At 37.9% G+C, this 11,592-nt stretch overlaps 1 protein-coding gene across 2 annotated transcripts in view; it reads left to right on the top strand.

Moving 5' to 3' along the window:
• The first annotated feature begins 4,685 nt into the window (after nucleotides 1–4,685).
• The window catches only part of ift70 (intraflagellar transport 70), a 32,300-nt gene continuing 25,393 nt past the window's right edge, over nucleotides 4,686–11,592 (top strand). For both annotated transcript variants that reach the window (XM_026163972.1, XM_026163971.1), the window contains exons 1-3: nucleotides 4,686–4,880; nucleotides 5,244–5,309; nucleotides 6,302–6,511. In XM_026163972.1, coding sequence (XP_026019757.1) covers nucleotides 4,833–4,880; nucleotides 5,244–5,309; nucleotides 6,302–6,511 — 324 coding nt within the window. In that variant the 5' untranslated portion in view covers nucleotides 4,686–4,832. The remainder of the gene's footprint in view (nucleotides 4,881–5,243; nucleotides 5,310–6,301; nucleotides 6,512–11,592) is intronic.

The raw sequence follows: 11,592 nt of genomic DNA, 5'->3' as shown, positions 1-11,592 counted from the left end.
TCCAGCAGACAGACACACGCTCTACTTTTAAGATTGGACTTTTTTGATAAAGCATACAGTTAGAGCTGGATCACGCAACCCTGACTTTGCCCTAATTATGTTTTTCTTGTCCCTCTAGCACGGTTGGTTTTTTCTACAGATATGTAGACATATGAAAAGTTACTGTTTATCATTAACTGACTGGAGCCTTTCTCTGTGGTGTTGTTGTTGCCTGCACGCTTTCAGAATCAGAATACTTTATTGATCCCAGAGGATATTATGCTTTTTATGGGTTCCTGGGACACTGGTTCCTGCCCAGTCCAAAGACATCCTTGTTAGGGTTAACTGGTGATTCTAAGCTAGCTGTTAGTGTGAATAAGAGTGTGTCTCTCTGAGTTGGCCCTGTGATAGATTGGCGACTTGTCCCAGCTGCTCTCTGTTTCTATAAAGCTTTAAATGCCACTCTGTTCCTCTAGAATAAACTGTTGCATTACTTTTCATTAGTTCCTAACATATAAATACACTGCTCAAATAGAGGAGAGAGTTACCACCTACTTTGACCCCTGTCTATTGCCTTAGAGTTTTTTTGGTTTTTTGGAGGGTTTTTTGTTTGTTTGTTTGTTTGTTTGTTTGTTTGTTTGTTTGTTTGTTTGTTTGTTTGTTTGTTTGTTTGTTTGTTTGTTTTTACACCTATAGTTCGTTTACTCTGGTCTGAATCAGTTGACAAGTTTGTAAACTTGTAGTTTTCCGTGATTTGATTTCTTTTCACACAGAAAAATCCAAGCGAACTCCAAACGAGCCAAAAGGAATCAGTGCAAACCACGTAAGAATCTTCAGTCTGCTGATTGGCCAGATGCGTTTGAGGCGGGAGCAACAAAAGTAAATACAGGAAGAAGATGCTGCACTCTCAAATGTTGGAGAACACAGAGAATTAACATTCATTTCACGGATAGTTGCTAGCCCATACAGACCTTTCACCTCGCTGTATACCAGAACACAAAGCATACACTGCCATTTATTTCTTTATTTATTTATTTATTTATTTTGCTCAAAATTGCAACGTACTCCTGCTAGGAGTCAGAAGTCAGATCACTTCCACATGGTAAATGAACCTTCTCCTCCAAAGCATTTCGGTGCAGTTGCTTTGCTCCGCACCCAACTGCGATTACTGCGATTACAACTGTACAAATGAAAAGGATAAACACCGCAGGTCTACCTCAGAACAGAAGCCCCGCCCACATTCTGTTGATGAGGGGCAGCTAATCAGAAGAAAGCGGTGGAGGAGCCCCAGTATGAGATAAAGAAGGATTATTTTGAACTGTGACTCATGCAAAGCTGCTCTAAAAATTGAAAATGAGAAGAACTGGTCCTTTCAAATCTTCCCCTTGTGTTTCTTTGTCTTATTTCAATCATTTAAATGTTGACATGTGTCCCACTTGTCTCTTTTAATCCTTGTTTATTCTGCTCTGCTTTGCTTATTTGCTGGCTTTACATGCAGACGCAGCTTTTCTTTTGACACCTCGTTTTTTATTGAGCACTTTAAATAATTTTGCTGTGTGAATATTGATTCTTTGACTGGGTGATTGATTGATTTAGAAATAATTGGCAACAATGGTTTAACGAAGGCACTCTAGCAATTTAATTGAATCACCAGCAAACCACCAACGGCTCAGCATCACACCCAAACGACTCAGACATGTCGATAAGTTTGGTTGTTTGCATGGCATTAAAATAATTGAATCGTATATTCAAGCTGCTTCTTTGTGCTCAGCCTTATGAAATGCAGATTGCCTCCTGCTGAACTGCACAATATCTGTCTGGAAACATTGCTCTGTACGGCCGAAGCGAGTTTGCTCTAGAGATTTGATTATTCCTCAGCACTGTGTAAGGCCTTGTGTGGCTTTACTACCACCGTGGCTATCAATCCTAATAAAGCAGAGAAAGGAAATCTAACTACTGAGTGTACAAACTTCTAAGTCTTCCAGGCTTGTCAGGAGTGGAACACAGGAAGAAGCGATAAACTCTCAGCTCCTGCAGTCAGCTCGCATTAAAGAGCGAGTCCGAGCCCGAGTCAGAGCGCCAATGCACAAACCAGACCTGACAGAGCGACTTAGAGGAGAGCTGCAGAGGCACGCCGAGTACAGTCTACCTCAGCAGCTTTGTGTTTGTTCCGCACATGCCTGCAAAAATACACAGAGGCAGCAGCAGACTATACAGCCGGCCTTCCTGCACACGTGTGTTTAAACAGAAATAAACCTGCCGTTAAGCTCAAAGTGAAGCGGACGGGGTTTGAAGCCATTTCAGGGATCATTCTGGTTCATTTCAACCAGTGATGTTTTCCATTGGCTCTCTCTGAGAAGACTTGTTGGATAACAAAGTTTTTTGTTTTACAGCTGTAGTCGTCTTTTTAGAATACGTGTCTGTACTTATCATTTGAGTCTCTTTTGAATCATTCATAAACATAGCATCCTGGGGAGTATCTATCTAACTATCCAGCCAGTTTAAAATCACTCGTTTTTGGACTGTCGAAGGAAAACAGAGGCCCTGGAGTGACTCCACACAAACTCCAAATAAAGGCAGCATACTGTGCACATATTATACATAATCATAAAAATCACCAGCAGCACTCATAATTAGTGGCCTGGTGTTGAGCGATGCCAAAATATGCTTTCCAAAACCTGTATTGATTTTTGTATTTGCACATTGGTGCATCATCCAGCGATCAGAAGAGGAACTGCCCCTTTAAATAAACTCTGTCATCAGGGGGGAAAAAACACTTATGTAACCAGTTTTTATTAACTATGACCCAGTCTTTCTTCATCTTTGAGCTGCCTAATCATAGCCACACAGACTGAGTGCCTTCAGTACAACAGTTCCTTAAGTTACCTTGATTTTCTCTGAAGGTCTACCAGATTATTTTCATGCAAACCCATCACTTACTTAGGACTCAAACATATCCTTAAACCAATGGAACACACTTGACCACCCGTAGTGCAAGTATACACACTCCCACAGGATCCAAAGAAGATAACCACACACACAAACAAACACATCTTTTTGCCTTCGTCTCTGCTGCAGTTTTTCTCCTCAACATCATTTTAAGCCACCAAAATCTCATCAGCTCCAACCAGTCTCAATCTGGGAACCATGAAATAAGTTTGGCCTCGCAGTGAAGAAAGTCACATGGAAACATTCCCAAGAGTTTTTCAATATTACAACGGCAGATGCCAGATTCATGTACATGCTCTGCATTAATAAAGAACCTCATTCAGGTGCATCTCAAGTATGCATTAGACTTATGGAGCTCGAGCTTTCATGCAGCACGAATACAATAAGTGTTTTCTTGCAAAGCAAAGTAGCAATGCAACAGTTTTTAACAAAATAACGCAAAACAAGAAAACAAGAAGAAAATATAAAGAAAATGTAAAAATAATACAGTTTAAAAAAAAACAGAGCCCTCTGATAGTGCTTCTCTTCCTTTTCTGAGCCAGCCAGCTATAAAATAAATGTGAGTAAATGATGGATATTTCTGCACATACCTGCTAATGTTAATATGTACCTGTTGTTTTGCAGCTCCTCTGCTGCAGATCTTTTCACTCGTCCCAACAGAAGTGAGTGACAGGCATGCAAGAAGTGCAGAAAGTACCAGAAGGAGAGAACGCAAGCATAAAACACACCCCTCCTACACACAAGCATGCATGCACATGCATATAAACACTAAAAAAAACACTTCACGTTCTGAAACTCTCTCACACACACTCGGCATCAAACCTTTCCTCCGTCATTATGGAGGCCCGGTGGTCAGCACACTGTGGTTTGGGTTTGAGGCGACACTCCAGGTTTCATCTGTTTTAGCCACTGTTTGGTGAGTATATTTCCTTCTCCTGAATCCTTCAGATATGAGATCATCTGTGGATTTTACCAGCCTGTGCTTGTGCTTTGCTGAAGGATAAGAAGGAAAGAGAAAAACAGAGAGACTTTAAGAGAGACAAAACTAGAGACATTAAGTTGTAAACGTGTAGAAGAACAGCCCTACAAAGCACAGGCCCAGGAGCACAAAGGAACAGAGATCCCTGGTCAGTGATGATTGTCAGTATTTCTTGCTGATAAGTAAATCAAACAATCACAAAGAGACACAAAACACCAACAGATAGACAGAAAATTTAAAAGAGAAGCAAAAAAAAATTTTTTTTAAGTTATAAAACAAAAGTTACAAAACCAAGTTAAACAAAGAACAAAGACACTCAAAATTCTTTAAAAGAGATTTAAGGAAATTCATAAAGAGAAGAAAGTAAATAAAGAAAAACAAACAAAAAACACATGCAAAACCAATGCAAGCGGGAAGACAATGACTGCAAATTCACACACGCAGGCTCAAAACTACTAACGATTTGTAAAACTGCCAAAAGGCGACGCAATATATGAGACAAGCTAAAACAAAACCAGTACAACTAGAAACTAGAAGGACACTTAATATAAGACATTCTTTGTCAAACCAAAGGGGGAGAAGCTGCAAATGAATTTAAACACTATAAAAATGCCACAGAAAGAAAGAAAGAAAGAAAGAAACTTAAAGACAGCAGGAAAGTTTTATATTTTCTACGGGACGGTGATTGTCTTTGTCCAACAAGTAAATAAAGGTTCTAGAAAAAAAATACGTTCAAACTGTAAGGTGATTGGCTGTTACATACGCCAGGCAAATGTCCCTTTCCGCTCTCCTCCGTTGCTAAGTAACAGCTCCTATGCTCTCCGTGCTTCGCCAAGCAGAAGCTAGCTAAATGCTACGACCCAGATTATGGGAAAACCCGAAGCCACAAGTAGTGTCTGTTTGATGAGAGTGCAGATTTGAAGCAATGACTGCTATAAAAGACGGAGAGTACACGGCTACGATCTACAAACTGGTGAGAATACGCCAAATAGTTAGGGTTCTTAGCTTGTTGAGCTAACAGCTACACAGCGTGAACCAAACTCCATTCACAAATAGTTTATTTTAGTGTTTCATTCTTAATGAAGTACTTATCCAAGACGAATTATATTTTTCTGGAATTGAGATGCACTTTCCGTAAATTCGGCTTAAGTTTAAACTTATAATAAACAGAGAAAATGTAAACTGCAGTGTTTATAGGTTTGTACCGGTGGTTAATCTTTGAAGTTCTTATCGCTCCAGTCCTTGTAGTTTACTACAAGTGATTGGATAAAGAGAGCGAGTGTTAATCAGTCTACATACTCAAGCTTTTCCCAATAAATATGTGTCTGCGTTGTAGATTAAAGATGGTCAGTATGTGGATGCCATTCACATCCTGAACGGCCAGCTCCAAAAACACACCAAGGTAAGTCTGCCAATCTTCAAGGGGGGAAAGGAGATATGCAACCCGCGATATAAGACTTAAAGAAACAGTAATCCTCTCTCTCTTCCTGTCTCTACTCAACAGTGCACACAGAGAGCTCTGAAACATTACAACTTGATTTTCTTGTTTGTTTGTTACATGGGCTTTTTTTGGTCTGGAAAGCTATTACATACATGTTTGTCCAAATACAGCAATTAATGGGGCTCATTTTCAAGACTTCATCATTGGATCCATAAGATTAATTTTATTATAGTGTCTTGTCATTGATCTGAATTGCTTCACTGTTACTGTGATGAAACTATATTACTTTGGGTAGTAAATTATTCGCTCCCTCATCTGAGTCACTCATTTTTTCCCTTCTAATTTGCTCTGCTCTCAGTACGTTTCTTTCATTATGACTGAAATAAACTGGCTACATCTTTCTTTTTAAATTAGCACATTGTAAGTGCATTTTTGCATATTGCACCTCAGTAAATCTGGCACACTTTCAGTTGTAGGGATTACTGCACTGCTGCAAGACATTGTTTTCAGCTTTGTAAAGTGTAAAGTAAAGTGTGCGTGTTAGTCCCCATGGGGAAATAGTTCCTCTGCATTTAACCCATTCACCCAGTGAAGCAGTGGGCAGCCACCAATGCAGCGCCCGGGGAGCATTGTGTAGGGACGGTACCTTGCTCAGGGGTACCTCAGGGTAGCCGTTCAGTGGAGTCGAACCCCCGACCTTCCGATCATGGGGCCACTACTCTACCTACTGAACTATCCCTGCAGTTTTGTTCTTTCTTAATTTTTATTTATTGAGATCTTAAAAAGGAAACGGTTTTTAAAATACAGAAAAGAACATCTTAAAATGCAGCAGGAACCCTGGTGGGCTGAAGATGTCTGCATTTTGTGCTCAGACATCCTCAGGTGAGCTGTGTGTTTTTCTCTACAGATGTGCCTCAGCTGGTCACTCTCTCCTCCTTTCACCTGTGTCTCAGTCCAGGGCGGCGCTGTCTCTGCTTGGTTTCTGCTACTATCACATCCAGGACTTCACCAACGCCGCCGAGTGCTACGAGCAGCTCACGCAGCTGCACCCGGAGGTGGAGGAGTACAAAGTGTACTACGCCCAGTCCCTGTACAAAGCTGGTGCTTATCCCGAGGCCACCAAGGCTTCATTTGCACTCGACAACCCCAGCAGCCAAACCAAGGTACAACACACACACACACTGAGCCCAGCTGTGTGTGCATGCGTGTGTCATTTAAATAAATAAACGAAGAGCTGGAAGTGTTGTGGTCCAGGTGTTTCATCATTGCATCAAATTTGTCAGTTTATGAACAATTCCACTTTATTTGTACAGAATTGTTTTAACACCATCTGTTAGATGATCTCCATCACGAGGAACATTTGTTCACCAGACGTGTTCTAGCGAATGCATATGGCCCATAAATGCACAATAAATGAACAAAAGCAAACAAAAATGTTTGTAATTCAGCAACAAGGGCCACACTTTTTATCAAAGTTACAAGAAGGCAGCCTGTGCATCAGAGTCAACCCTCTGAACCCCCAAACCAGAAAAAGTGTCTGGTTTTACAAAAAAAATCACAAAAATAACACCATCCATCAAAACCAGAAGGTGTAAAAACAGATGCAACTAGAAAGTGCATTTTCTGAAGAAACTGCAGTGTGAATGCTTGAATCTGAATGTATGCACTGAAATGAATTAATTGCTGAATTTTGAGTTAAAAATATTGAATGAGATTAAAAAAAAACAAAAAAAAAACGAATTTAACCTGAAAACAAAGGTGCTGAACTGCTAAAAGCTGAAGGTTACACAGAAGAAGGAGTTGGAAAAAAACTGAAAATGTTTTAATTGTAAATTAGAAAAACCTAAGAAATGAGAAAAGAACATTTAGAGTCAGAAAACATCTGAAAGAATATTAAAAGGTCATATTCTTTGAATCACTGAATGACTCAAATGTGATCCCTCCACTTTGATCCACACAGTTTAAAAAGTTTACATCTCTGAGCTTTGAAAGACAAGATGTTGGAAAAAGAACAACGATGGCGACGTTTTGAGGGTAAAATGATGGCTGTGACACTGTGGAGACAGCAGCAGTTGAAAGAGAAGTGTTTAAGATGAATTTTGGCAGAGTGGCAGGCAGAGCTCGTTAAGCAGGCAGGTGTGAGCCTGGTTGCTATAGTGACCGCACCCAATGGCTCCATACACACGACACAGACATGCACCTCACTTTTGCTGCTTAAAATGAACAGAAAAGTCAGGCCGAAACAAATCGTTCCCAAATTAAAAGTACAAGTCGTATTGACAAAATTCTTTCACCGTGAGCGACAGCAGCTTCTAGTCTACCGAATTCTCAGTTTTCATGCCTGTGGAGTTTATTATATGGACGTGGTGACAGTGGAAAGACACCATGCTCTTCTGATTTTCAAACGAACCTTCTGAGCCATTTTAACATTAGAGTCTATGGAAGAGTTGGAGGGAGGAGGCTGTGCATTGGTGACATTTATGAAAGAACCATAACACCTAGTACAATAGTAAACACATTGGATGAAAGAGGACCGCCATGGCTACGTTTTGAGGGTAAAATCATACCTGTAGAGCAAACGCTGTGGACACAGCAGCAGTTTTAAAAAAGATTTTAAGATTAATTTTTTTGCTCCTCTCACTCTAGCAGTTGAGCTGTCTCACTCTAGCCCCAACATTCCGTCCCATACACACCCATTATAAACTCTGAAACGGGTGAAAAAACATCATGAAACTTAAACTGGAACTGAAGAAAAAGTATAATAGATATTGAAAAGATAAATGCAAGTTGAATAGTTGAATGTCTTGTCTTCGTTTTAAAGTTTGAATGGTGGCTCTATGTCAATGTATGTGGAACTAGTAAGAGTTTAAAAATGAGTAAGTTGAATGAGGATTTGAAGGGTCTCCCCATTGAAATACATTATACATTTTTGTTGAATAAAGTTGAATAAAATTAAAAATATAAATGTTAAAAATATGAAAAATGGAAGCAGTGTTGTCCAAAAGAATAGGAATCTAACGGTGTTGGAATGGTTTTTCTAACTTGAACGGTTTTGAAGGAGTAGGATTACAAAAAACGTACGGAATACAGAATAAAATATAACTAGAAAAATTTGCATTTCCTGCGAAAATGCAGTGTGGATGCCTTAACGGCTGAAGATATCTGCTGAAAAACGCTGAAAAAGTTGAAACAAAAAAAAAAAAAAAAAAAATGCCCTGAGCAGGATTCGAACCTGGCCCACCTGGTTAAAGGACAGCTATTTAGCTCACTGAGCCAAACACTTTCTCACAAAGAAAAGGTGGAGAGATTGACAATTGTGCTAGCAGAATTTGGGCAAAAAAAAGGGGGTGAAAATTCTGCTGAAAAGAGTTCAATCAGCAGAATTTCTGCTGAAAAGAGGTGAATGAGCAGAATCCTGCTGAAAAGAGGTTTTTGCTGAAAAAGAGCTGAAAAAGTTTGGATTTGTGCTGAAAAGGGGTTAAAAAAACTGAAAATTTTGCTGAAAAGGGGTGAAAAAAATGAAATTTGTGTTGAAAAGAGTTTAAAAAAAGTTTAACTGTTAAGTGAAAGAAATGTTGCCATAAGCTGGATTTGAACCCAGGCCTCCCAGTCTGAGAACGGATGCTTATCTCACTGAGGTAAAACACAGCTCAGCCCATCATGCAAAATCATTGACCACATTGATAATGTGTTCCATTCATTTCAATGGTCAAAAGTCATAACACACATCAGCAGAAATAGCAGAATTTTTTAAAGTTTAAACATAGCATTTCTGCTAAAACTTAGTATTTATACTAAATAATATTTTTTTCCTGCCAAATCATAGCATTTGTGCTGGAACACAGAAAGTTCCACCAAATCATACAATTTGTACTAAAACATTATTTATGATTTAGCAGAAACATTGGGACTTGGTAGAAATACTATGATTTACATGAAATACTTTGACTTAGCAGAAGTACTACAATCTAGGAAAAAAGTACTAAAGCATAGCAGAAATTCTATCATTGAGCAGAATTACTAGGATTTAGAAGAAATACTAAGATTTGGCACAAACACTGATGTGGCTCAAGAACCTTTATTGTGCAGTTATACTATGATTTGGAAGAAATACTATACTTTGGCACAAATACTATGATTTGGAAGAAATACTATGTTTTAGCACAAATACTATGATTTGGCTCAAATACTATAACTATCCTCAGTCAGAAGGAGAGGCTGACATCCAGGGATTAGATTACCACAGGTGGAGTTTATTGCGGTCAGATGGATGGTACAGGGAGGTATGGCATACAGTAGGAGGATGTGGAGAGGTGATATGGTGTGGTTTCTATGATTAAGAACAGGGTATGCATTACAACATGCATACAGATTAAAGATTAAGAAAACTGGTAACAAATTCCTCCACTACAAATCAGTCTGATGCCACTTTTTACAGGGTTCCCGTTTACTAAGGCACTACCCAAAAGGCGCCACAAGAGGGCACTCCAACACAAGAGATGACCTATTTACACTGATGCACTTAGTAAACAGCCCCTACTTAGCCACTACATAATACAGTGATATTACAGTATACAAATTCACACGAATACTATGATTTGGCAGAAATACTATGACTGAGTAGTAATACTATAACATAACAGATTTCCTAAAAAAAACTATTAAATTGCAGTAATTCTATGACTTGGCAGAGATACTACGTTTTAGCACAAATACTATAACAACGCAGAAATACTATGACTTAGTAGTAATACTATAACATAACAGTTCAATGTTCTTGCACAAATACTACAATATGGCAGAAATACTATGTTTTGGCACAAATACTGTGATTTGGTATAAATACTATGATTTGGCACACATACTATATTCCGCAGATACACTATAACATAACAGATATTCTACAACTTAGTACTAATACTATAACATAACAGAATTATTATTTGGGCACAAATACCACGATTTGGCAAAAATACTATGATTGGGTACAAATACTATGATTTGGCAATAATACTGCATTTTAACACAACTACTGAGATTTAATTGAAATACTATGATTTAGAAGAAATACTATTACTCCATACAAATACGATACTTTGGGACAAATACTATGTTTTGGTTCTAATACTATGATGTGCAACAAATACTATGATTTGGCACAAGTACTATGATTTAGTACAAATACTATGATTTGGCAGAAATACTATGACTTAGTAGTAATACTATAACATAACAGATTTCCTTAAAAAAAACTATGAAATTGCATTAATTCTATGACTTGGCAGAGATACTACGTTTTAGCACAAATACTATAACAACGCAGAAATACTATGACTTAGTAGTAATACTATAACATAACAGTTCAATGTTCTTGCACAAATACCACAATATGGCAGAAATACTATGTTTTAGCAAAAATACTGTGATTTGGTGTAAATACTACGATTTGGCACACATACTATATTCCGCAGATACACTATAACATAACAGATATTCTACGACTTAGTAGTAATACTATAACATAACAGAATTATTAATTGGGCACAAATACCACAATTTGGCAAAAATACTATGATTGGGTACAAATACTATGATTTGGCAATAATACTGCATTTTAACACAACTACTGAGATTTGATTGAAATACTATGATTTAGAAGAAATACTATTACTCCATACAAATACGATGCTTTGGGACAAATACTATGTTTTGGTTCCAATACTATGATGTTCAACAAATACTATGATTTGGCACAAGTACTATGATTTAGTACAAATACTATGATTTGGCAGAAATACTATGCCTTAGTAGTAATACTATGACATAAAAGATATACTATGGTTTTGCAGACATACTATGATTTTGCACAAATACCATGATTTGGCACAAATGCTATGATTTAGCAGAAATACTATGATTGGGTACAAATACTATGATTTGGCAATAATACTGCGTTTTAACAACAACTACTGAGATTTGATTGAAATACTATGATTTAGAAGAAATACTATGACTCCATACAAATACGATGCTTTGGCACAAATACTATGATTTGGCACAAGTACTATGATTTAGTACAAATACTATGATTTGGCAGGAATACTCTGATTTGGCAGAAATACTCTGATTTAGCAGAAGTACTATCTTTTGGTAGAAATTCCTGCTAAAAGATACTATTTCTGCGTTTTAGCAGAAATAATGTAATTTGGCATAAATACTATGATTTGGCATAAATACTATGCCT

Source organism: Astatotilapia calliptera, chromosome 4 (assembly GCF_900246225.1).
Source record: "Astatotilapia calliptera chromosome 4, fAstCal1.2, whole genome shotgun sequence".
Classification (NCBI taxonomy): Eukaryota; Metazoa; Chordata; class Actinopteri; order Cichliformes; family Cichlidae; genus Astatotilapia; species Astatotilapia calliptera.
The sequence above is the reverse complement of the archived record's forward strand: the minus strand, read 5'-3'. Positions and strand labels throughout refer to the sequence as shown.